At 41.5% G+C, this 26967-nt stretch overlaps 1 protein-coding gene across 1 annotated transcript in view; it reads left to right on the plus strand.

Annotated features, from left to right (window-relative positions):
• MARCHF3 (membrane associated ring-CH-type finger 3) overlaps positions 1–23023 on the plus strand; it is a 43849-nt gene extending 20826 nt beyond the window's left edge. The window contains 5 exon segments of the mRNA XM_080372407.1: positions 2403–2506; positions 2508–2623; positions 5078–5285; positions 19215–19424; positions 22859–23023. Of these exon segments, the coding sequence (XP_080228533.1) occupies positions 2426–2506; positions 2508–2623; positions 5078–5285; positions 19215–19424; positions 22859–23017 (774 nt within the window). The 5' untranslated portion in view covers positions 2403–2425 and the 3' untranslated portion in view covers positions 23018–23023.
• The last annotated feature ends 3944 nt before the right edge of the window (positions 23024–26967 follow it).

Here is a 26967-nt window from a genome sequence, read left to right on the forward strand (position 1 = left end):
TTCTGACAGCTGAAATAAATGTTGATATTCTGACTTCCCCCCGCTTAACATTGTTTCTCTCCCTAAACAACATCTAAACACATATTCCTGCTTTTGTTCTTAATTTTTCCTCTTCTGTTAAGGTACTTGTGACAGATTTCCACCTCTTTCACATGAAAAACATTCTGATGGGACATAATACATACATACGGGTAAATACTGACTTTGGGTTTTGTGGATATTAAGAATTATTATTCCTTAATGAAGTCTTTGAATTCATGTTTGCTTAGGATCTCTGTGCTTCTCAGGACAATTAATCTTTATTATTTATCCTAGGGTTCAGTATTGAAGCACATATTGTCTAAATCTGTAATTGTACTGCTTTCATGCACATACACTGATTTAGTGTGAAAATGATTCTTGTGAAATCAGGAAAATATTATAAGGAATAAGGAAAACTTCCAACTTTCTTTAAAAAAAAGAGTTAGGTAGAAAGAGGTTACATGTATTTGCTATGCCAAAGTGGGATATTAATACAGTACTGTACACAGAAATTTGAATTAACATCATCAGTGGGATATAGCTACATTATTCCTGGTGTGCTTTAAAGCTCTGCATTTAGTTGCATCATCTGATGCTTCAGCGAATGCTCTGAACTCATCAAGTGGCTGATGGATGTGTTTGTAAAAGCTTGGATTGTTACTTCATACACAACGATAAACCCACTGTAGAATTTAATGAGGTCAGTGAAGCAACCAGAAAAGAAATACATAATTTAGTAGCATGGGTCTGTAAGCATGGTACCACCTAGGCTTTTTAAGTTAAATGAAGCAGCTACTCAGCTGATGAATATTCTTGATAAACAGTCTCAGCATGGATTTTAAAACTGAAATGTTGCTCATACCATGGTCTCCCTGGAGAGTCCATGGCTCTTATTCTATTAAAAAGTATGCATCTTTTATGTGTTAATGGCTTGGAAATCAGCCATTTGCTTAATTTTCATTGTGAATGAGGGCCAGAGTCTGATTCCCTTTCCCATTCCCTGAACACTATATGCCCTGTAAGCTGTCTCATCAGCCTAATTCTGCTCTCTGTGGTATGCACGATCTGAAAATAGCTGGGAAAATCCTGTAAAATAAACACTTTGCTGAGCATTTTGCTGTTTTAGATACCTTTCTAAGTGGTCTAGCATTCCCATCACATCCTTAGACTCTACTGCCAAAGACATCCGTTCAGGAGACTGCAGAAAGTTAGCACTGCCATTTGCTCGAATCTAGTGATATCAGATTACAGGATTTCTTTTAAAACCCAGAGAAATACCTCTGTTTAAAAGAGTGTATTAATGTTTAATTTTTAAACACTCTTCCCTGCTGCAATACTGGTATTACTCAAGTAACAGTGGTGTCCGGGTTAAATGCAGTGCAGGCAAACATGCCTGATTTCGACATGTGAATATCGTAGTAGTAACCTGTAGCATTTAACTGTGACTTCAGCCAAATGCCTCAAAGGATGCTAGGAAGCCTTTCCCTGCTTTTGCAGAAGGATTAATCCACCCATTCCCCACGGAACCAATCCACCCCAACCCATGGTCGGTTGTTGGGTGGGCAAGCCGGCAGGCATGTGGCCTGCTGTTCTGCCTGTTGAACCACACAGCCTCCTCTCACTGACGAGCACACCCAGCAAGGACCGTCATACAAAAGGTATCAGGAATCTACACTCCCAGGCTCTTTGTTACCAGCATAACCCTTGCTTTCCAATTATCACCATTGCAAGCATCATACAAAATACACTTTAAGTGATGGGAGAAAGAGCAAAGCAGAGAAGAAAGACAGAGGCAGGCTGCCATTTCTGCCTCACCTTGTGGCACAATATCACTGCACGATGGCTGTTATCAAGCAGGTCTGTGTGACAAAAGCCCTGTACAGGATTATTTGCCAGGTCTGTGGTCTGCCATGGGTTAGTGATGGAAGGCACTTAGCAGCAGTGGAGTGTTTTCACAGGAGATTTGGTGCTGACCCGCCACTTCCTCCTCCAAGACATAACTTTCCCCTTTGGTGGACAGGGGCAGCCTTTAAATTTACAAGCACACAAGGTGAAGATTGTATATTCCTTCGCAGCATTTGCTGGGGGGGGAAGACAAAAAGGTGCAGTTTTTACATTTATCACTCATGACTTCAGGAGTCTGCAGAGAAAAAAAGCAGCACAGAGCCCCAGCTTGCTGTTTCCGAGATGTACAGGCTGTTTTTCCATGACACATCACGTTGTAAGCTTCCTTTCCCTGCTGAGCGCATTTCAGAGGGCTGGGGCAGGGCAGGGGGGATGTTTTTTCTCATGCCTGGTATCAATCAGTGGGGCAGAATTGCAAACAAGGAGGGACATGCCCCTTTCTGCTGCCACACCGCCCTGTCCTCCCTCCTCCCTAGATGGGGACCCGCTGCCCACCACCATGAGGATGCGCTACTGCAGCCACCTGCCAGGAGTCTTGCCGGAGAGCCCACACCCGCCAGCACCCAGCGGCAAGACCCTGCTCAGCGGGTGGCAGCCGTGGTGGCCCAGCCAGCAGCTGCCTACAGTATGTCATGCAGGTGTCAGCCAAAGATGGGCAGCTGCTCTCCTCCGTCATGCGGACGCTCAACACACAGAGGTACGTAGGGAGTGGCAGGATGGGCCAGGGCCCTTCTCCCTGCATGGGCTCCCCAGCTGTCACCCACCTACAAATCCCACGGGTGCTTGAAGGGAAGATGCAGTGACATGCTTCATGAGGGCCTTACAGGGTGCACTTGTAATTAAACCCTCATCCTATCTTTATAATAGTTAAGCTGCACATGTAATTAAGCCCTCACCACTATACTCAGCGAAGAAGGGGGAAGCAAGCTGTCTAGCGCTGCTGCTGCTCAAGTGCACCAGCTACAATAATTTGCCTGATACGTAGTGGGAGGCTTCTGTGGGCACCAGCTGGCGTGGGATGCAGTGTTTAGCCTGCACGCTGCCACCAGCACTTCTGTGCCACGTTTCCTTCACACTTCCTAAGCCAGCATGCTGAGCAGCCAGACAAAGCTATTTCTGGCAGAGAGGCACACACAAGTGTTGCTGCTTCAGCCATCACCCAAGTGACTGAGAGCAGCTTTTTCTTCTGTTGGTTTAGAATGGCAGATTAGTTGATGAAACATGCCTTTAAACTATACCTTACAAAACATTAGCCTGCTTCAGGTTTACTTTGTTTTCGTTAGAAGCAAGAAGAAGTAAAAAGATGCTTTTCCATATCCAGACCTGATAATTGGGTCAACATCAAGTTTCGCTTCACTGGTGTGAAGCTGGAAAGAGTGCATAGGTCTTGAAGTTGCCCTGGATTTTCACAAAACAGCGAACATAATCCAAGACCCTGCACTCATGTGAAAAGTGAAATTATTAACTGCTACTGCCATATGTGATGTGACAATTTGAAAGGGCTTTTTCCCCTTTACTTGTAGCAACTTTTTTAAACCCTGTGCATTCTGCACAGCTCAGATGTGTGTGCAGAGCACTGAGCATAACTTCATACCCTTCTACCAGGCAGGCCGAAAAAAGCAAGTTGGCTTGTTTACACTTTTCTGAGGTTACACTTGAGTGAGTCTACCTGTGGCAGCCTGCAAAGAGCCAGCAGAGGGACAAAGGGAATAGCTGTGTGCCACCACATGCTATCTGCCAATGACGGCAACGGTGACAAAACCTGCTTTTCTGAGGCTATCACCTGAGTGGCTATGTGGTAGGGTATGGCGTATGAAGGCACGGACTCCGGTTGTGGTGTAACCAGAGACACTTTATTGTACAGAGAAACTCATATTTATATCTCTGAGCCCGGACACAAACCGCAGCTGTATGCACCACCAGGCTCAGGGCAGAAACCCGTTCATGAAGTTACACAGCTATGTACCGCCACAAGCATGCAGACACCTTTTTGCTACTAGATAACCATATTTATCTTTCTTGCTTTCCTTCACAATACCCAGCTGTTCTCTCATGTGCCAGATCAGACATTCTCCATCGTCCTCTCACATATGTCTCTTCAGACATTCTCTATCCTCCTCTCCCACAGTAGGGAGAGCTTTCATTTCCCAGACCTCAGCCAAGAGATTGACCTCCTCAGCCTTGACAGCTGCAGGGGCTGACTTGAAGCTGCAGTGAAGTGTATCCACGTTTCACCAGCACTGGTGCTTGCAGCCTACAGCTTTCCTTCCACTGTGTGAAGTCTGAGCACCCCAGGCAGCCACATGACTGCCTTCCTCTTTCCTGAAAGAATACTCTGTAAAATAAATAAACTCAATCATTAAAACCAGAGTCTCTAGATTTTCATTGGCAGGAGGACTGCCCGTGCCCCTTTGCACATCAGTACCCCACCAGCAGAAAGACGGAGGCAATGCAGGAGAAATACCCATGGGCAGCAGTGTGCTAGGGATGTGTTTGGCACAGTCCTGCTTTTCAGTGCTGTTGATGTCACTCCTTGAGCTGCTCATGGGCTGTTATCCCAAAGAGAGGGAAACGTTCCCCAGGGACAGGAGCTTCCTGCCTGCACACACCTGCCTGGCATGACCCTGCCTTCACAGTGCTACAGGGCAAGGTGCTGTTGTTTCAGGTCCAGCAGTCTTTTGCTGTTGATCACTGAAAACAGCTTACCCTATAGGTCAGGGGATCATCACTAGCACAAGAGATGCTACCCTGTAGGTCAGGACTGAGGGCATGGATCACCACTAGCATAAGAGGTGCCCAGCTGTGGCAGGTGTAAAACTTCCCTGATGCATTTAGAGATTTCTTGAAGTGGCTGCACTGCTGCACTGTGAAGAGGTGGGAAATAGAAAGGTACAGAAGCACTTGGTTGTCTGTCTTTCATCTGCCACTCGATGTTTTTCACTCTTAACATTTTTCCCCCCACAGAAGAGGTATTTTAAACAGTACCAAAATGCCTGTGACCATTAGCCCAGCAGCTTGGTGTACTAACTGCAGAGCAAAGTACACAAGCTGTATGTTTCCCACATAGTTAATTCATGACATACAGAGAGAAAGAGGTAGAGGCTGCAACACAGCCCTGTATACTGACCAGTAATTTTCTCTCCTTCTCCAGTAGCCCCTTCAACAACCAGCCGATGTGCAGGATCTGCCACGAGGGCAGCAGTCAGGAGGACCTGCTTTCCCCCTGTGAATGTACAGGGACCCTGGGGACTATTCACCGCAGCTGCCTGGAGCACTGGCTGTCATCTTCAAACACCAGCTACTGTGAACTCTGCCACTTCAGGTTTGCAGTGGAGCACAAGCCCAGGCCACTGGTGGAGGTCAGTACATGGGGCACATCCCTGAAAGCTTAGCTTTAATGAGTAAATCATGTTTGTTTTTATGTAGGTATCACAGAGCCTTTGCAGCTCCACCAAAGCCAAAGCAAGCTATGAGCTTTGGGCTCTGCAAGATGAACACAGAAGCTCAGGGAAAGAGCAGGAATGACAAAACCCTTATTTTGAACTAAATCAAAACAAGAAGAATGGGTTCCATGAGTTTGCGTGACTGTAAATGTGAGCGATGGTTTGGGGAACAGGGTACCAGCCAGCTTGGCAGAGGATGGAAGTAACAGTTTCTGTGGAATGCAAGACCAGTATTCAGCATATTAAATATAGGTCAGGAATTACTTTTTTTCTCCCTTGCTTCTGAGAGTCGTAACAAACTGAGGACCCTTATAAATCTAGTTTCCATGTAAAGCCCACAAGGAGAAATTTTTCTTGCTCAGTGTATGGCATGCTTAGCTCTTTGTAAGTGACCTTTTGGCCTCTTCTTGTCTGTGTACCAAATTCAGCAGTGAATTGGACAATTGTTTCTCCCTTACCTATTAAAATTAATTTTTGCCAACTAGAGATGCTTTAGTGGCTTCTTGAAGTTTGCCAGGTTTTGGGGTTTTTGTCCTCAGGAGAAGAAAGAAAAGAAGAAAGAAGCCAAGAACACTATCTTTAAGCTGTTAATGTTCTTTCTCCTCCCCTATTTTAATGGGGACGGGGGGAGTAAAAGTTACGGTTTGTGCTGGAATTAAAGGTGAATTACAAATAATGGCATTTTATAAAGTAAGAAGCATCTTATTGTACCGGTTGGTGATACAAGCATTTTAATGCCAAGCATGTGTCCAGGACAGCATGCCTTTCCTGTGCATCTTCATCGTTCCTGTAAACTGTAGCGGAACTGGTTGATAGAGATATGGTATTAAAAATAAGGTGGGGGTTGGGGGAGGCGGATTTTGTTTTCCTCGTGTTCACATTTGAGAGGATACAGGATAAAACTGACCGCTGGGAGGTTGGTCAGGGACCTGTGCAGTGAGGGAGGGAGCTCACTGAAGACTATCAAAACTGCTTTATCTTGGATTAAGTTAGATATGTGCATTTTATATATAAACCTAAGGATATCGTCTTTTTTCCTGAAGATCCACAAAAAAGAGATGTGACATGGTATTTAGCACAAGACCTGTAGTCTTGTCAAGCCTTAACCAGAGCAAGCCTAGGCCAGCTGTGTTCAGTTGCCTCTAGCTTTCTGTTTGGTGCTTCTAGCAGGACTTCAGCCTCTCCCAAGAAGCTGATCCTGGTTTGAGAAATGCTGCCGTTGAGCATTCTCAGGCTGCCAGTAAGTGAGCAGCAAAATCTTTATGACTGAGCATTCTCCAGTGAAGATTATAACATATTCTTTCAGTCAGCTGCTCTGAGCCTGTGCCAAGCAGTTTTTGGTTGTGGTTTTGGCACAAGGACAATGCCACTCTGAATTTGCCTTCTGAAAAGAAAGATAAGTGATACTGAGGCAGTGCAACGTAAACAGTTTCATTTGAGAGTCCAGCTTCTTCAAGATGTTCCCTTGCAACAGCTGTTGTTGAGGCTTGTTTTGCACAAATCACACATGACATTGTTCAGAGCTAATGATGCTTGAAGAAGTTGAAAGCAAAGCTAACCCTGCCCAGGCTGGAGCAGTCTGGTTGTTTCATCATTCCAGGATGAACTGAGGCTTCTCTTTGGCAAAAGCAGAAATAAATAATAGCAACAATAATAATAACAATAATAATGATAAAGCTGTATTTTCTTTTTCAGCTGAGGACAAATGAGAACCAGGTACAAGAACATTTCTAAAACATAGTTCACACTGTTAATTGATGTTTTTCTCTTTACTACCTAATCTTTTCTTGCTTCTCGGCTACTATACCCACAGTATTTTAGTGCAGTAATCAATAATTACATGCAGTTGCAGAGAAGTCATAAAAAAAGCAACTGACTTTTTTGAAGTCTTTTGTGATCTTATATGAGGAGAACGTTTTCAGTTTAGGAGGGAATTGAAGGTGTAATTTTGAAGTTGACAGCAGCAGAGACAGAGTAGCTAAGATGAGCTGTATGCAAGGGGATAAATTAAGCAGAAAGATATTAGCCAAACTTCTTGGTTTGTGTTAGTATAATTTAAGTTTGTCCTTAAAGTTCGTATTTATTTTAATACTTATTGCTTTGAAATCCAAAGACCTCCTCACGCAAATAATTGCAGCAAATCTGAACGTTCACAAAACATGACTAAAGCAGATGCAAGTTGCCAGATTCTCCCAATTTCTGTGTCCTAAAAGCACTGTCCTATCTGCTTCCCTGCATTACCTAGAGTATAAGGGGATGGAGGGAGGTGTATCAGGTATAGTAGGAGCATCTTTCACAAAAAACTGCTGCAGTGTTTCAATGAGCGACAAGGAAGAGTGGCCACCTCCTTTTAACTCCATTATGTATGTGTGTGTGCATGCATGTGTGTTTCGGGTGGGGATTTTAGTAGGATAATTAGGTCTCCTAAGATTCATCTGAACTAGATAATGGAAATGGTAAATGGCCTTTCAGTGGAGGTGAATGATGTGTTTACCAATGCGTTTTAGAAGGTCAAGAGGGACTATTGTACTCTTAAAGTAATTTGTAGAGCATAGCCTATAGAAGTTTACCCAGTAACTCCTCAGCAGGCCCTATCTCGTGCAGAGAATATATCCCATCCATTGGTCAGTGACAGGTAATATAAAAATGCTTGAAACAATCATCATATTCATATTTTCTCCTGAAGATTTTCCATCAGGAAGAAAAAAAAAAAAAAAAAAAAAGCATTTCTGACTATTCAAAAATGTACTATTCACTTTATTAAAGGGGCCAAAAAAAAAGAAAAAGAAAAAGAGAGAACATGGTATTATATTTTCTCCTTATCCCTTCGTTGGATTGATCACTGCTTCTTAGTGGCTTAGCTGTGGGTGTGAAGGAAATCTCAATGGAAACAAATTGAGATACTTCGTTTGCTTTATCTAGAGATTTGCTTTATCTGACTTCATTCCTGCTGTTGGCACCCAGGAGAGGCTGTAACAGTAGTGGGCTTGAAATGAAGTGAGCAGTAAGTGTTGGCTGACTGATCAGCCATATTCCTGCCTCCCTTGTGTGCATTATTATGGAAGCAGCAGAGGATTTCTTGCTGGGCTTCATGATTGATCAGAACAGGCCAGTGAACCCGTAGCATTTCTTCCCCGTCCCCTCACCCTCACCATGTTGCTAGTTTGCCATTAGTTCATTATGAAATGAAAGCCAGTGCTCCATAAAAATTTGTTGCAAGATGGCTTTTTGCCTTCTTTTAAGCAGCTGCTCCTGTTCACACTAAGTGTGTGGGCCCATGTGCTCAAACAGGAGATCTTTAGCTCAGATACAAGGGACATATCTACAGCTATATCCTGCCTCCTGCATACATCACACATAGGGTACAAAAATGCAGAAGCTTCAGATACTCTTGGCCAATTTATTTTTTTAACTCAGATTATTTTCTGCAGAAGTATTGTGTTTCTGAACCATGAATTAGACACTGGTGGTTACTAATACCTCCTTCATCATTAAAGTGATTTGTTTACTGCCATCCACCATCTTTGTCTTTTGCCTCCTCCTACATGGGGTGGAGGAGCTCTGTGACTTGCTCTGCATCAAGTCAAAGAAGCACACACCAGAAAATGCTCACATTTCACCGCCTCCACAATTGTTGGTCAGAGGTTGGTCAGCCAAAAGGAGTGGTCTCCTTTGCAGTTCCTTGTCTCCATACTTTTGGCCTGCATGTATCAAATGTGCCCTGCTGTGTGATTTTACAGTTTTTGGTAAGAATTCCTTTTTGTTGAGCCCTCATTAGTCACCCATTTAACAGATTTTGTTACACTTACACTGCTTTGCTTATGGAATGAGCTAAGTGGGAACTGTCACTGCCTCCAGATGACCCTGCTTCTGGTAGGACTTCTGCTCAGAGGCTGGGTTGATGTTCCTCAGCCCTCCATTGGGATCTGGAACTTCTTTATTTCTCAGTCACTCACAAACTTGTCTCTCCAGCTGCACTGGAGAGATCATGATACATTGTTGCAGAGGAGCAAGAGACTGATTATGATCAAAACCATTTTTTTTCATGCTGAAGATCACCGAGTCCTTCTGTTCATCTCCCTTCTGCAAGGCACCCGGCAAGCTCTGGCTTTGAATTTATTCAAATTCAAGGTTAAAATCTGAAATCACTGACATCAATCAGACATAATCTACTGGAGGATAACCTTTCTGTAGCATTTTCAGAACTGTCATTTGGAGTCACATTTTTGCTAGGCAATATGTTGCTATTTAGGCACTTGGCAGGCATCAGCAGAGCAAGCCTAGCCATTCCGCTTGATTTCAGATCTCTTTCAGATAAGGGGATTGTTTGAGATATCCACAGCCCTACAGTCAGTTAAAAGGAGCTATTTGCCAGTAACCTTAAAGACGTCCATTTACACATTACCAGTACATGCATATCCAGTCAGTCCCTGAGCTCATATTACTGCAAAAATCAATTCAGGAACTGCAGGCAAGGTCTGAATCAACCTCTTCTACTGTGTGCTAGACTCACAGCACCCCTGTACAGTCTGGTGGAAACTAGAGGTGTGTGGGACGTGTGCTTGGGCACATAGATGTCTCATTATGAATGTGCCTAGGAATGACGCTTCTCAATGAGAAAAGCAGCTACTGCTGAGTAGCCCTGCTTCTCTGTCCCATGTCTTGGTCACTCCACTTCCAGTGAGAGCCTGGCTGTATTTGATGCAGAGGACCCAGACTGAAGCAGCAGAAACTCTAGACACTAGAGGAAAGAAAACCTGCAATACGGTGGTTGTATGCATAGACTTGATGTTCCTTGTTGCAAATCTGGAAGGATCTCAAAACAAACACAGTGAAATCAAACTGCAGTAGTTTCAGTTTGTGGCTTTTGTAGACCTTCTGCTTATATATAAAAGGGGAGTTGCCTGCTTTTTTAATGCAGCCAATCCACAGAAAGAAGCACACTCTAGAAATGGGTGACATTATTCAAGTAGAAGCTTTTGCTATGTTTCAGCATAAAGACTAGGCAAGCTTTATATAAGTATTTAATATCATCTTCATTTAAATTTCCATATTGCATCTATGTTACTTCCACTTGGTTTAGTACAGAAACAGACACAAAACATGGGAATACAACGTATTTATGTGCAACGAAATTTGTTAGACAACAACCAGCCACAACATAAATATTATATAAGAACATCATGCGACCATATAAGTCAGGCTTGTATTGCCTGTAAGTTATCTACATGTTTTAAACCAGCCAGGATTTGGTATCTATTGGTTCATTTCTAGCAAACAAACAGAAAGCACTTGATTCACAATATAAAACTCATAAGCTAAAGAGCATGACTTGAAAAAAAAATAGTCAGGATAATAATCACAATAATGGGCAGAAATTAACTTCAGTTTTTCCGAGTCTATTGCTGGCTGTACAGCTCATTCTAGAAAAGAAAAAAATTAAAATAAATTTAGAAAAAGCCTTACACTTACATCTATGCAGGAAGTAGTTAAAATGAGCTTACATTATAATTTAAAACTTCCAGAAGCCTTACACTGAAATATGAATTTATTTTTTGTGCAAGGCTTTTGAGTCACATTGATTTTATCTGTTGGGAATCTTTTTACTTATTTTTCCTCTCCCTGCTCAGTGAAGCAAGTCATTAGCATTAAATTAGTCTAACGAAGAGATACCAGATTTGCTGCACTTGATTTGTAGAAGTCTCATTCTTAAAGCCAGAAGGAAAACAGTGACTCAGCATAGTCACCAGCAAGGAAAACCTTCATGAATGCAAGTTTGGAAGGACTGCAGCTGTCAATAGAGCACATTAAGAGTGGGAGCAGATAACTTAAGTATGTACATCATTCCTCCCCTCTTCACCCAAAAGGGCAAAATAAGAAGGGCAAGGTGATGGAGATGCTTTTGTACCTAGCTGTCTTCAGCTGCAAAAATGTCCCCGAGACCCAAGTCACACAGGGAGAATTTGAAGCAGTCACCTAGATTTCCAGTACAAGTATGTCTGAGTTACAGAAAGTATTACAAAAATAAATAATGAACTCCCCAACACATACAGTTTGAAAAACATAACCCCTGCAAGAAGCACTTTTTACACCTAGTATACTGTACTCTATTCATTCTTAATGGGGAAAAATCCAGAGAACACAACAAGCTGTTACCTCTCCTTTAAAGAGAAATGAAATAGTTGTTTTATGTTCTTTGCAGAGAAGTCTTGTTACAGTGCTTGACTTTTCCCAAGCACAAGTCTTATAGTACTGACAGCAAGAATGCAATCAAGAGCAACCCACCCCCTGCAAAAACAAGCAAACCGCCCCCCCCAAAAAAAAAAAAAAAAGAAGAAAAGAAAAAATTACTTGTTAATTACCAGACTGTGACTTCAAACCATCACATCTGTAACTGCTCTTTCCTGAATTTAAAGGACTAGCAATCAAGGGCAAAAAATGGTGAGGAAAGTTCTCGGGAGAAAGTAGCTGAACAGAGAGGAAACAGGAACTTTGAAAAAGGCCAATTGCTGTTGTTTAAGATGAGGGAAGATGCTGTGACTTTTCAAAGGTACAGCTATTTTTGTTTTACATAATGGTTTTGGTGACTTTTGTTTAGACATCATGATTCTGTAATGCAGTTTTGCACTGCCTGGTTATCACGTCTGTCCTGGTAACATTTCCTACCACCAACAGAAGCCAGTCAGAGTTTGCTTTTTCTGGAGAAAAAAAGAGTGCTAAGATGAAAGATTTTATTATATCTGTCTTTTTGGAGAACTACCAAGCATTTATTATCTATCATGTCTTTAGTTTCCATATATTTGAGCCTGTAGATCAGATATCTGCAAGATGTGGAAATATGTGTTGCCAATAGCAAATCTGTGTTGCTTTTGATTTAGAATGCAAAATGTGATTTTTGTTGATTGATTTTCTTGAATGCATACATTTGTCTGCCTAATTGGGAATATATTAATCTAAAATAGAATGGGAGCTTTGAAAAACATACAGATAAAAGGAAATACTGCTTCTTCTAGAGTTCCACAAAACCTATTTTCTTGAGACATCTGGAAATCTTTTACCTGTTAGAAACATCACCTGAAATACAAACTAAAAGCGGATAGTTGGAAAAAATAGCAGTAAGCCAGACTGATATTAAAGAACATAATATTGTATAATTGGATCTGCAAGAAATTTCACAGATTTTTCAGCACAATTTAGCACGCTCTGTTGTTTGTTTTCAGTATCGGAGAATTACTAATCCTGTTTTTAGACACTGAGATTGTGTAATCCAGAAACTAAACACCACATCTACCAGCCACTGTATAATTGCTATGTGGTGGAACATTCTATATCAGAGTCCTGGTTTTCAGTTGGCAAACTACACAAGGTCCAGATTGCAAATTCAGTTATGGTGTGACAGCAACAGCTTGCAGTGCTCTCCCTACACTTAGCTACCACCTAGGGTTGGTTCCTATCTGCACTGTGGTTCAATCTTTTTAGAAAAAAAAAACCCAGACAACATTCAAAGGTGTATCATACACCACCCTGAGAATGGATAATGTATTCTTCCCACTTACAAAACCATGCAAATGAAATTAATTTGCTATTTCAAAAAGTAGCTTTGTCTCATTCAGACATGCACAATTAAAATATTCCCTGAAACAGGAGTTAAAATAAGGGTAAAACTTAAATAAGAGCAGACTCAGTTACAAAGAGGACATAACATTAGCATAATAATGTTACAGAGGTCAGGTCGTTCAGCTCCTAGCTGACAGTCAGACAGGCCTCTGCCTCTAGGACCAAAGGAGCATGTCTGCGAGCTGTCACCATGGCCTTTCTAAAATCACTTACTGAAGACAGTAACACTGTGCCAGTAACTAAATGTTTGATCTAAGCAGGAAACCCAAACCCTGAAATATTTTTTCAACTGAAAAGTAACTGTCAAATGTTTGTTTTCATTAAAAAACATTAACCTAGAAAAGTTTATCACTCCAAATGTTTCATTGCACTGAAAAAAAAATACGTATAATTCTGGTCTGGGCGACTTTATTTTGAGTTGCATGTAGTTTGTCTTAGTTTTGAAACGTTTCACTGACAAAGGTTAAAACTTTTTTTCAAGTGAAAAAGGATTTGAACAAAGCTGTTCAGATGTAATTTTTTGAGGGTGTCATTGCATTTTTTTAAATGGTGCTCCTGGTCTTTAAAAATGTTCTTCATTCAAGAGAAACACCCTAAAAACCCAGGCAATATCACTCTTTCTTTGCTTAAAGCCCAAGGCAAAATGCTCCTGTTGGTCACTGCTGGCATGAAACCAGAAACAACAATAATTGCGGGCAGTTCCGCTTGGGTACAGAGTGCTTTCATCAAGATTCACTGTAGAGCTATCAGCATGAAAAGAATTAACTGATATGTTTGATGTATAATAAGCTATTTTTAGTTCAAAGGGAAACACATTTGGGGAAGACCTTCCTGTCTTCTCCCTCCCAGCTTCATATGTGGTAACTATTTCAATACTTTTAATTAAAAAGCAGTGTGAAGGATTTTCTTCATACTCTGTGGAATCTTCTTTGCTGCTGGTATAATTCCAGCAACATTTACGTAAAATCAATTTTCAAAGGAAAATGTAGTGAACTAGAAATGTCTTCCCAGTAGAAACAGGCTGTAGCCTTAGGATCTGATGTGGAAAACACTGTGCACATACTTTACTTAGCATTTGTGAGTCATCTAATTGAAGTTAGACTTACAGAGGTGAACGATTTCAGGGTTTGGCCTTTGGCAACACTGAAGCAGCTCAAACTTGTGGAGGCGTTTTACAGCAGCTTTCTGCTGGCAGCTCATTTTGGTTAGGTTAGATAAATTCCCAGAGTGAGCCTCTCCAAGGTGTTCTGGTCCTCAGTTTCTGCTTGTTCTGATGATGTCCTTCTCCAAATGTGAGGCTTCACTTTGCTGTCACATTGCACGAATGCCTCAGTTGCGTCCCCCTTCAGACGAGCAGTTCTCCAGTTACATTTGCTTAGGCAGGAAGAAGTAAACTGGTTAGAAGGAAGCTGAGCCCATCCGCTCATCTCAGGAGTCTGAGGTTTCAGATTATTTGTTGATGTGAAATAAACACCTCTGTACCTCCACACTGAAAACATATTTGGGACAGTTTCATAGATGTGGTTTCACATGCAATTGTAAATATCAGATAAATTTTTGGAAGCCAGTAGTGGGCTCACAGACCACAAACCTCCCAGGGACTGTTGCAAATCCACATTACGCTGCTGAGCACTAGAATTTGCATTCAGCTGAAAGAGGAGTAGAGGCCCTCTGGTGAAGGTCAAGAGCTCTAATTTTTCTTATAATTTCAGATAATACAATTCAACTCTGCTTTGTGAACTAACTGCAACAAATCCTTAGATGTGCATTACACGTCAGTGTATGAGGTGAAGGAACATCAGGTACGTTGCCAGTGTTTTCTCACATCAAATGCAGTACATCAAAAATCCCTTTCAAAACATAAGTAAGTTCCTTCATAAAACTGTTTCAGCTTTGGGAGTTTTAGCCTACACCACACCCTGGGAAGCTGTTCCAGAGCTGGATCCGCTGCAGGCTGGGATTTTTTTTCTGGTTCTTACCTACATTTATTTATGGCCAGCTATTACTTGTTTGTTCTTATGTCAACATTGTCCATTAGCTTAAGTAGCACTTCACTGATGTCCCCTTTCAGCTCTCCCTTCTTGTGGCCATCCCCAGGATGCATTTGGAGCATGACTTTTCTGGAATAAATAAGTCAAACTTTTAAAGTCCCATCTTGTGGTGTGGGCTTTCTGTTTTCTTGATGCCCTTTCTGTTTTCCAGTCAAAGCAATCCTTCTGAGCACTGGAGCTCACCTTCGTGTCTCAGCAGAGCTTTGCCACTGCCTGCAGACTTAGGCAGATGTTTCTTGGATCTTCAGCTGTGGGGCTGAAGATTGCAGACCAATTGCTGCATCTGCCCTTTTGAGAGTGCCCATTCCTTGGTGGATGGATGGTCTGGGTCATTTCAGCAACACCGGCTCCTAGCTGAGCTTGGCTGAGTGGAGAGCACCTGTGGTGGGACAGTGTGTGGTCCACACAAACGCAGCAGCAGCAGCAGCAGCCACCGCTGAAGGGATGGCATGAGGGAGCAGAGAGGTGTCCTGTAGGCACAGCCATGAGCTCAGGGTCTGGGGTGTGTTTTGCTTCTGAGCAGAACCCATTTGCTATGTGTCACTGTGAGGGATGAGGTGGGATCCCATGCTTCTTTGAGGGACTGTTCTTATCAGGTGTGTATTAGTCTCCAGGCACGGTGTCTTTGTGTCAGTCATAAGCTACTATTGGGTTGTGCACCGGGCACTGTGCTTACCTGTTCTTGAATTCATGCTTGCTCTCATTGCTAAAGTCAGTTCATGTCTTATTACTGTGGCTCCCCACCTGTGTATCAGGAACATGAATCACTGTTCACTTGAAAAAATGGTGCTTTACCAGGCAGGCCAACGTCTTGCTTCAAACGACCCTATGACCATTTTTATGACCTCTTCTTACCTCCCCTCCCCCAGAAATGGAAATTATTACACTGACAGTCTCAATTTATTGCAGAAATAATTCAGCACATTGACATATTTTAATGAGACAAATTTCAGTGTATTGTAGTGCAGATCTGATAGTTGCATCTGGCCTGACATCTCATTCTTTCCCGGTCCCTACTGTACTGCCATGCTATGCTAATTAATCAGCTCAGCTCTTTGTTGGGATCATTGTGTGGGTTTCAGTTTCACAAAAGGATTTTCTGACTTGGCATTTTAGCTATAGAGTAACTTGACAGTGCGCATTTCCAAAACAAAAGACAGAGACCTAGAATCTAAACAGAAGTACATTTAGAAACACATGTGCACTACTTCAGGAGGAAGATATGGGCTGTGGCTAACATCCGTACAGCCATTGAAATTACTTATTTGTTGCTTTTGACTTCTACTTCAGAACTAGCTAATGAAATTTCTTTACCTTTTAAGGTTAGACTGTAGAATGGTGGGGGTTTAATTTATTATTTAATACTACTCTTGTCTGTCTTAGCCTCATCTACTATTTGAATTGCTTGGGTTTGAGTCTTTATTCAAATGGGTCAGATGACACAAGGAGTGCAAGGAACCATCAGTCTGTGAAGTTGTCTCACACCATTGTTGTCTGCTGTTGTGTTTGGTGGCACACCATAAAGTGCTATCTCAATTCAAGTGCTTTGTACTGGGTGTCATGAAAGTCGTAGGGCAGAGACAACACATGCCTTAAGTGTGTGCTTCCTCACATGTTCTTGCTGTTCTTCCTTCTCATTCAGATCACTAAACAGTACTTCTTGCACTAGCTGAGCTGCATGGGTGCCAAAAGGATCACAACAGACTGCAATTTCAGGATGCAGCCTTCACTATTGGAACTCTGAAATGTTACAGTGCATTCTTCACTACCCAGTTACAGGGGGGGTGGTCACCACATAGCACTGAGATGAGGAGATACTGGCATTTAAGGTCTGCCCTGGTAAAGTGGTGAACATGCTGCAATTCCCATTGAGATCAAGGAGAAGTGCAGGTGCTCAGCAGTTCTCTTGCAGGTCACTTTTTAAACAAATAATTTTCACAAAAACTTTTCACAGTCATCTTTAAAAGCAGAATCTGCGTGACCAGGTGCTTTCAGTTCATCTAATTTTCTTGGCAATTTCACATTACAGGGATTTGTGGAAATTGAACAAGGTGAAGGTTGCAACCAGTCATGTCTAGAAGCAACCAAATATAACCTGGAACTGTTATGCACACACCCTTGGTGGTGCTCTTAAGTAAGTGGAATGAAAGCTCCAAGGAAAATGGTGTGAGTCTTTCACACAACTCTATAGTGTTGTCTATAAAGACACAATAAAAGAAAAACTTGTTCAAATGTAAATGTAAGTCTCCTTCTTTAATAGCCTACATCCTGCAAATAATGTTTATGAACATATTTTTCTGTTTTCCTAATTCCTGAGTTGTACATGAAAATGGATCTTAGGCTGCTGAGTTACTGGTTTGCAATTAAATCTCACAAAAGTCCTGTGAAGTAGTTAATTATTTCCTTCTGAGATGTGGTGAGGCTAAGGCAAACTTGTCTACTGGTTTGTGTCTTTCTAGTGACAGATCAGTTCCTGGATGCACTCAATTTCTTGACTGTTGTTTTACCCCATATAAAGATGGAGAGAGCAATGCTGTATTTGTTTTCATGGTATGGCCAAAGCAGGAAAAGATGAAGCAGGGTCTGAAAATAACAGAGGGGTAGGACACCTAGATGAGAAATATTCATTAGATTGCACAACACTCTCAGTCTTACCTTCTTTTGTCAAAACTCTTGAGTCCTGCTGTTCTTGGTTATGGCTGTAGCACTGTAATAGGGAAGAAGAAAAAAACCAGAGGTGGCTGGGGATAAAGGGTATTAACTGGTTAAGGGGTGAAGTTGCCTCCCCAGCTTTAGTTTCTGGAGCTAAAGAGACAAGACTTCTACTGCCATGTGTAATATGCTGGGAGGAGCAAGAGGCCAAAAAGCTTAAGGACGCATGAGCCTTATCCCTGTTCATTGGCAAAGAGCTGCAGTGGCTTTAGCTTCTTGTTACGCTGATGATAGATAATGCAATAGCTCTCTAGAGGAGTATGACTTTCCTTGCCTTCAACGCGGTCTCCACACTCAGAGCTGGGGGCCTGGGAGGGACGTGCTGACTGGGAATTGATAGCCTACCCTACGCCCAGCTCTGCCCGTGCAGGCAGCTGGGGTTATGACAGCTCACTCCACCTCTATTGCCTGTTCCCAGCTTTGACTCCTCTGCTTAGATTGTGGAGTGCCTGGGGCAGGCACAGTCCTGTTCTCTGTGTGGTGTGTTTGCCCTTGGTGGCTAGGGTAGTATGTACAGCTGCCGGCCTGGCTGGGGTTCCCAGGTGCCACAGTAAGAAATGTTTGCTATTCTTGGTAGTACCATGCATATGGTTATATGCTCAAAGAATAACACCCCCCAAAAGCCCCAACCAACCAACCAACCAACCAACCAACCAACAACAACAACAACAAAAAAACAACAAACCACCAAAACCAAAAAGATGTTGCAGAGTGGTTTTGACCAAATCCTACAGCTTACATTGGCAAAAATTGCACATCTTGTTAGTCTTGCTGTTCAAATATCAACTTGAGTGAGGAGATTTTTTTATTAAAAGGTCTCAGTGTACTGTTGTAGGCTGAAATTCTTTCATCTCTGCTGTCTAAAATCCTGTTTATAGAAATGTGCGCATGTGGGCTTGATAGCTGTTCAATCAACCTTCACTTTAGCAGATGACTTTCAAGCACTCTGTTCTGCAAGATTACTACCCTTTTAATAAAAGTAACCTTCTGTGCATTCAACTCTATCTGCATGTGAATATCTGTAAGCAAGTTGAAAATGGCTTTGCCAATATTACAAGCAGAATGTTAAAAAAAAATCTTAAAATAACATATGAAATATTAACAAACATTTTCTGCATTCTTGAGTTGCCAGGAGAGAGCATGATTCTTTCCACATTAAGAAGAGTTTCTCAAACAGTTCAGTGGCCAAATGCCAGGGGCTACGCTATGCAAAACTCTTCCCCTTCTCAAAGGCAGCTTTTTCTGCAGCTGAATAAACTTACACATGACTAGAGGTGCACATCAGCAGGCACGGAGGGGGAGAAGTTGCACTGGGAGGCCTCTAGGAACAGATGAAGTCATGTCCTGTGTGAGGTCCATGTTCCCTCCTCAAAGCAGCAGGTCCATGTTTTGCAGGTGAGCAGCTCATTTTGGGTACAAAGTCCTCCCTGTGCTGACACTGACTTTGTCTGCATTTTGCCTGCAGTGGCTGAGGAACCCAGGCCCCCAACATGAGAAACGTACGCTGTTTGGAGACATGGTGTGCTTCTTGTTTATCACTCCACTGGCAACCATCTCTGGCTGGTTGTGTCTACGAGGAGCAGTGGACCATCTGCACTTTAGTAGTAGGCTAGAAGCTGTTGGCCTCATTGCCCTCACTGTCGCACTCTTCACTGTTTACCTCTTTTGGACCCTAGTAAGTACTGGTTTTCTGTTCAGCTCATGGGAATAAGGGAAAAAACAAATCGGTGTATTAATTAACACAGAGTGCTGTAGAGCAGGTGGACCATTGTATGAAAGCATTGCTTATATTTACCTTCTGTACTGATAAATTCAGGTTACATCTGCAAGAAACCTCTTGGTTCCACACCATTCAGGTTCTCTGGAAAATGAGAAAGACAGTTTGCCTTTGGGATCAGTGATTCCCAAATCCCAGACACCAGAGGGTATAGCAAGACAGAGACAAGGAAGTAACAAGGAGGAGTTCAAGGCAGATGGTACAGGAAGGCATTTCATCAAAGATCATGCATGAAAGGTGCAGGCACAGTGCACAAAAAAGCTTTAGGTGAACAACCTGGCTGCCACAGAGGATTCAGGTTTTACTCTAATGCAACACCTAGCCAATTTTACAATTCAAAAGCCTTGGATGTGGGTTTATCTCATGCTTTCCCCATTCCTCGTGCTCATGGTGCTGTGAGAAGTTCACAGCAGAACACCCCTTACACCCAGTTCTGTGGAAGTGAAGCTGCCTTTACAGTGCAGGTTATCGCTGCCTTATTCCTGCCCTGCATCCGTGTGTGCTGTCACTCGTGTGCCAATCCATCCTAAAAGCCACTTGTTTTGTGCCAAGTTGTTAAACTGAGATCAGTTCCTGGCCCCAACACACCAACATTTGGCTCAGCAGAAACGAAGGGAACGCAGAGGATCACTGTGAAAACAAGTGTTTATCAAGTTATGGTCTAGGAGTTCACTGAAAACCCCAGGTTACTGTTGAGTTTGACATTTCACATCTCTCACTGTGGTGGCCAGAGGAGAACAGAAGAGCAGATGCAGACACGGAGCATTCACACTGACAGGGTAATGCTTGTGTGGTGGTGCAAGGCTGTGCTGCTGTGAGGGGAGAAGCTCATCTGAGGGTGTGCTGCCCTGAGTGGGGGCAAAACCACCCTACCTGTGGTGCTGGCATGGCCACTAATCACACAGGACCAGCACTCAGCTCTCCCCCTCAGTGGGTATGGCCACACACTGTATGGCTGACCCCTCCTCAGCAATTTTTGGTCAATGTAAGCTGTTGAGATGGCACTTCAAAACTGCATTGGTAGAGCTAGCCCACAGCAAGAAACACCCATGCTCACCCTAGAGTAAGCTTGAAAAAGTCAACATTGTTACCTAGCTCCAAGAAAACTATGAAAAGTAACATCTCGTTTCTGTCCTTTATAACAGTGAAACCCTGTCCCATCCATAAAGGACTGCAGGCTAATTTTAGCAGCACAGAGCATCAGGGAAAGCTCAGAGTTTTGCCTCAGCCTTCTGCAGTTTCTCTTTTTGTTGCTTCTGCTTGCATTTTCCACGAAGCAGCAGCACTCCCCTTTGACAGGGTGGCTGCTTGCTCCAGCAGTGAGGTGGCACTTGTATTTCCTGCAATACCATGTGTAGGCATGTCTGTCAGGTGTTCAAGCAAAGGTTGTTCCATTTTTTTGTGTATGACTGTCTTAGAAACTCAAATGCTGTCCAGTTCACCTAATATACGTGATTCAGAAGCACCAAAATGGTTGGAAGTTGGAAAGAATAGTTTGGCTAAGTAGTTGGATTTAATTCAGTGGGCAGAGCAGAGGGACATGGTGGGGGAGATTCTCAGTCTTTCTTCACAGTACAGAAGGTGCCCACATTGCCCTCACAGCATTAGTACCGGATGGAAGAGTTTTGAAGATGTTCCAGTGTATCTGCAGATAAATTCCACAGGCTTGAGGGACTTTTCACATGCTTCCTCAGAGGGCAGACAGACAAAGTCAAGGTAGAGGTTTAAAGCAACCGCTTTACCAGTGGCGCTGAGTACCCTACATGTGGAAGACATGCCCTCTGTCTAATGAGCAGGCTGAGACCCATCAGTCATGCAGGAAAGCCCCAGCCTGTATTTGCCTTGTGGGAGGCTCCTACTTCCAAAGCAGGGAGGAGCGGTCTCACACGCAGAAGTACTAACTCCATCAAGTGCTTCAGCAGCACCTGCCCTTTCATTTTTGAAAATGGGAGAATCCTGTACTCCTTGCTTAGCTATGGCTGTGCAGGGAATATACTGAGTGCTGTGGGGTAAGTTACACATAACAAGTGATATAATGCTCCTTTAGGTCCTGGGATAATAAAGAAAATTGTAATTGAATTTTACTTCTAATAAATCAGCTTATTTTCTCTGGATGAAAAAGTTGGTATATAGATTATTTGCACACCACAATTATCCTAGTGATCACAGAACAGGAGAGATGCTCTTCTTAGCATCCAAGAAGCTATCTTATCCCTTCCTCTAAAACAGCCAAGTTCTCCATAAAATGCTGTTGCTTTTTCTCTGCATTTAATCACTGTAACTGATACACACACACACAAATCCTGTTATTCCCAAGAAGAAAGCTTCAGACACAAAACAGAGATTGCTATCTAAACTAAGAATTCAGGGCCACACTCTACTTTCTCTTGCACATGGGTAATCTTAACTCCTGTAAGATCAAGTAGCAGGTTGGGGTACAAAAGGATTTGGCCCTATAACTTCCAGTATAACATAACTGCTGGTTTAAAACACAGTCTAGCCCAAATTATTTCAGAACTCTGAAATAGTTAGAAAGATAGATACTGCACTTGCAAAAAAGCAACCCAAATCAAAGAAAAAATGTACACAAGCATATCATCTTACAGAGACATAACTCTCACTACACTTGGCAGTCACTAAAATAAGCAGTAAGCTATTTAAAATAAATACAGGGCCAAGCTATCTCACACACACATAGCAATCAGTAATTTCTCTTCCACTGTTAGCAGAACTGCATTAAGGTTGAAATTGGTTAGCTGGTAACAATAAAAAAATTCAAAGACAATCTAAACTGAGGTACACACTTTGGCAGATGGCTCACACTCACCTTGTTGCATCTTTGCGATCTTGATTTTGATGCATTTAACAATAAGGCATTACATGGTAGAACATACAACCCTTTCAGCGTTTGCACGCAGCTTAGCTACCTGTAAAACTTCACTACTCAGCCAGTTACCTAATGTGTCAGTTTAACAGGTTGCAGCACAGCAGTACTCCAAACTCATTCTCATTTTAGGTGGCTAGCAATACTTCAAGCTCTTGGGAAAGACAGAGGCACAATGTCAGATTTTTCATGTTATACAAAAGGGAATGAGAGGTAGGCAATAGCAGAAAGTAGGGCACAGGCTGCTTTTCTTCTCTACTGTGGCAGCTTGGGGAACAAGCCATCTACATGGTAGGTCTCAACTTTGCATACTACTTTTTGCTCATTTTTATCTTGCCCAATTAGGCTGCTCATCAGCTTTTTTGTTCCACTTGAATGCCCTTTCCACCAAACCCCAGTTGATTCTTGGAGTGAGTCTAAACACAGTGCATCTCTCTTCTTTCCCCAGGTATCGTTTAGGTATCACTGTAGATTATACAACGAATGGCGTCAGACCAATCAGCAGGTGATACTCCTAATCCCAAAGTCGGCCAGCAACCTCTCCAACCAGCAGTCCCTGCTGGGCTTCCAGCCCCTCAAAAGGAACTCAAAGGAAACAATCGTTTGATTTGGGCTGTTCTACACAGGGGCCATGCACTAGAAGTATTTTCCTCGAACTCATTGGGGTCGGGTACTGTCCACAACCTAGGAGCATGCTATTCTGATTTACAGACTCTTTGCAGAGTAAGTCACTGCTTGAATTCAAACCATGGATGCTGCAATCATAGGATATTTACTAAGCTGCCAAATTTATTTATTTAGCAGATACTGTATGGAATTCTGCAAACTCATGCTAATACTTGCTTCATCAAGCGATGCAAACTTTTTTATTGTTTAAAATATTAAACTATGATAACTAACAGTGTGAAATAGGTTTTAAAAGTACTTTGCTTTCATCATTTCCTGTTCCTATGGTATTATTTCTTTAGATAGCTGTACAGTAATTGGTGTACTTTCCTAAACACAGCAATGGCATTTTCCCAGTTTATTTTATTTGAAGGACCTTTATACCAATATTTTTGGAGTATTAAAATGTGTGTAATAAGTTCTACAAATCAGCATATTATTTAAATGCTATGAAGTGATTAGAAGATTATCTTCTGTTTCCTATTTGGCAGGGAAGTTCTAACAGGAAAATATTTCAGTAATAAATCTAGCGTGTGCAAAAGAAATTACAAAAATTGGAATGGTCTTCCTACTCAAAAGTATTCTAAAGAAAAAAAATACTGTATTTTTTCCACTTGGAAGCAACAAATTAGGCACCATATTTGGCAATGAAGTGCATATTCTGCTGGTTTACATTTACACCAAGCTGAATTTAACCCTAATTGTATTTTTCCCTAACTTATTTTTCTAAGAGAACTGTGCATACATCATGAATGAGATCATTAGACATGTTTCAGGAAGCAGGAACTTCTCTTCCATAAAAATTAGCATTATTTTAAAGCTGCAGAATTTTCAGTTTGACAGATAGATTTAGCAGAGTGTATGTAAACCCTGGTTTCTCATTGTAGCACTAAAACTAAGGCACTTTTTAAAAAATGTAATATACAGCCAACTATGGTGACCAAACTGCATTTGGTGTTTAAAGACAAGACTTTATTCCTGGGAGGCATTATCTAGTTCCCCTTGGGTTTATGCCCCATTCATTCAGAATTCTTTACCCTCAGAGGAGACACATTTATGTAGGGAGACTTATTTTACACAACTAAACAAAATTTAATTAACAAATGCTGCTAGAATTAGAAATTGATACATGAGAACCTTTGAATAGATTTTTTTTTTTTTTAGGAGTATGCATCGATTGCAATGCCACCATCTGGCTTGTTTTCCAAACTTGGCAGGAACTGCAAAGAAAAAGGAACATACAGTAAGAAAGCTATTAATTTATAACTCCATAGTTCAAGATGTTATGGGTGTCTACCATCAGACAAGAGCCTATTTGATGTTGTGTGTGCTTTGTGGGAGATAAAGCTTAGTACACAAGACCAAAGCTGTTAGCTTCTTTATTGGAAGAATTTACTCTTCTTCTTTGGACCAGTCTAGCTGTAGTCATGTTATTTAACAGTACTTTGTCAATTTCATGGGGATATACGAATCAACTACCTATATAAAGCAATAACAGCCTCATTCAGACATAAGACTAGTTTCACAGCAAGCCAAGATAGGTAAGAAAATCATGAACCTGCAGATCTGTACTCATTACTCTCAGCAATAAGGTCAGAGGTCAGCAGTGAATACATGCTTCTCCAAGAGAAAACTATACAAGAATCTGAAGATATGGGTATCACAAACTCTGTGATGGCCTAAAACCTGTAGTACCTTTTTTTTTTAAAAAAAAAAAAACTCTTCCCAAAGGCAACTAACTGTCTGGATGGAAGACTGCACATGCACGTAAGCAGAAGAGTTCTAGGTTGTAAGGAAACTTGCTAGCCAGGGGTGCAGAAATAAAAACAGTTTAGCTGGGTCAGGACACTGTCAGCGTCTTAATGCCTACATGCTTGCTTTAGGTAAGCTTCCTTCAGAATTCTGTTACTACTTTTACTTCTTTGGGAGGTGCCCCAGAAAGCTGGCCTACAAAGGAAGTGTAATTCTTAAGTACTAGTCTTGGTTTTGTTTCATGAAACAAAAAAATAGGATACAGAAGTAAGAAGCAACTAGGAAAACAACTATCAAATCAAACTGCAAGGTATACGCACACAGATCAGCATAGTAACTTGGTCCAGCCCACCTGTGTTATTAGAAATTTCTTTTTTTTAATTTCAAGACAGTTTATTTAATCTGAAGAAGGCATGTTATTGTGCTGTGCTTAAACTGTTCAGCCTAGTACCTGTATGAAGTAGTAAAAGCCAGTCCAGTAAGAATTAACATATGAGAAAAGACAATGCAGAAACAGTTATACAACAGAATTTGAATACAGCTCTAAAGAATTCATTTTCCAAATGTGAAGTTATGTTACCCATTACTTATAAGAAATTCTTACAAGCCATTTGCCACTGTTGCATTTACATGGACATTTCACCAGCTTCAAAATCTACCAGTTCCAAGTATTCAATGCTCATTTAACTTTTTGCTCAGTTCCAGGAAGAAACAAACTCCAAAAGATTTACTTTTTAATATCTTTAACAGTCATATATTATTCAATGCTTTTTCAAGCATTAGATTAATGCAAAATGGACAGAAAAAATCTCCACATAGACAAAATTACAATTGTTTTCCATACACACTTAGACTAGACCGCTGAAGACTTGTTTTGTTCCTAAAAATTGTAAATAAGCAAGACAATCACATCAATACATCAAACCATATCAATACAGCCTTCTATTTGTCAAAAAATCATGTAAGCAAATTTAAGCTGGTTACACTATCTTAACACCACAACCAACATGTTTAACATGAAACCATCTCCAGAATAAGAAATTTAAATAAAGGAAGAGTACCAATAAGGAATTTCACTGCATCCTTCACCCTCTAAGTGCTCACATGATCAGCTGGGCCACATTCTTTTTTCTGTGTGGCTTTTTTTGTTTTCATTTGGTTTTATTGTTTGGTTTAAGTTTTTTTAACAAAGCTGTTCTTTTCTATTAAAAATATTTTAGAGCCTTGATTGCTCTGTAGGAAAAAACAAAGTTTCTAGCATGTAAGCATGCAGAGTGTTGAAAATGCCTTCCCCAACAGCACCTCAACATGAAGAGGTCAACAGCAACTGGGTAGTCTGCAGTGGTATAATCTAAGAAAATTGATACCCAAAACCACAGTGGAATATTCCTATTCCAGCAAGGTTTCAATAAAACAGAGACTAACACATAAATCTGGGGGACACAGACATCGTTTTTCAAACAGCACATTGCTTAGAGTCAACAATTCACATCCTGCAAGAAAGTTACAGGTATTTCTTTTATTAAAATTCTTTTTTGGCAGCAAAGGAAATAAATGCCATCAGGCTCACAGATTAAAAATTCACACAGAGAAAGCACAAAAATATGTTGTGCTTCTGAGAAGGCTCTATTAAGCTGGCAAGGATTACCATGATTTGAGGAACCTGGCTGACTGGAAGTTTACATGATCATACAGCTTTTGTTAAATGTCCTTGGGTCTTTCTGTTACAAATACAAAGAGTTATCTCAGAAAAAAAAAATCGCGCAGTAAAAGGTTTAGGAACTCAATATATTGTGCATTTTTAATATATGAAATAATCAGCCTGGCACAGTCTAATCAAGAGTCAGCATGCAAAGCTGTACAACCTGTTATTCCCTGTGAGTAAATAAATGCTGGTTGTCCTTTCCTATGAGGGGTAATGGAAGACGGGTTCAGAAAAACACAATTTAAATAATCACTGTATTTGAATCTCGAATCAGAAAGCATCACTGAGTTTAAACAGGTGGTGAATACTGCAGGGAGCATATACCAGTACCTTGAGAGTTTTTATCTAAAGAAATCTAATCTCTCTATAATATTTTTGCAAGTAAAGCTACCACAACTTAAGCTGAACTACACAATCCCAGGAACTGCAAGAGC

Source organism: Falco punctatus, assembly GCF_963210335.1.
Source record: "Falco punctatus genome assembly, chromosome: Z".
NCBI lineage: Eukaryota > Metazoa > Chordata > Aves > Falconiformes > Falconidae > Falco > Falco punctatus.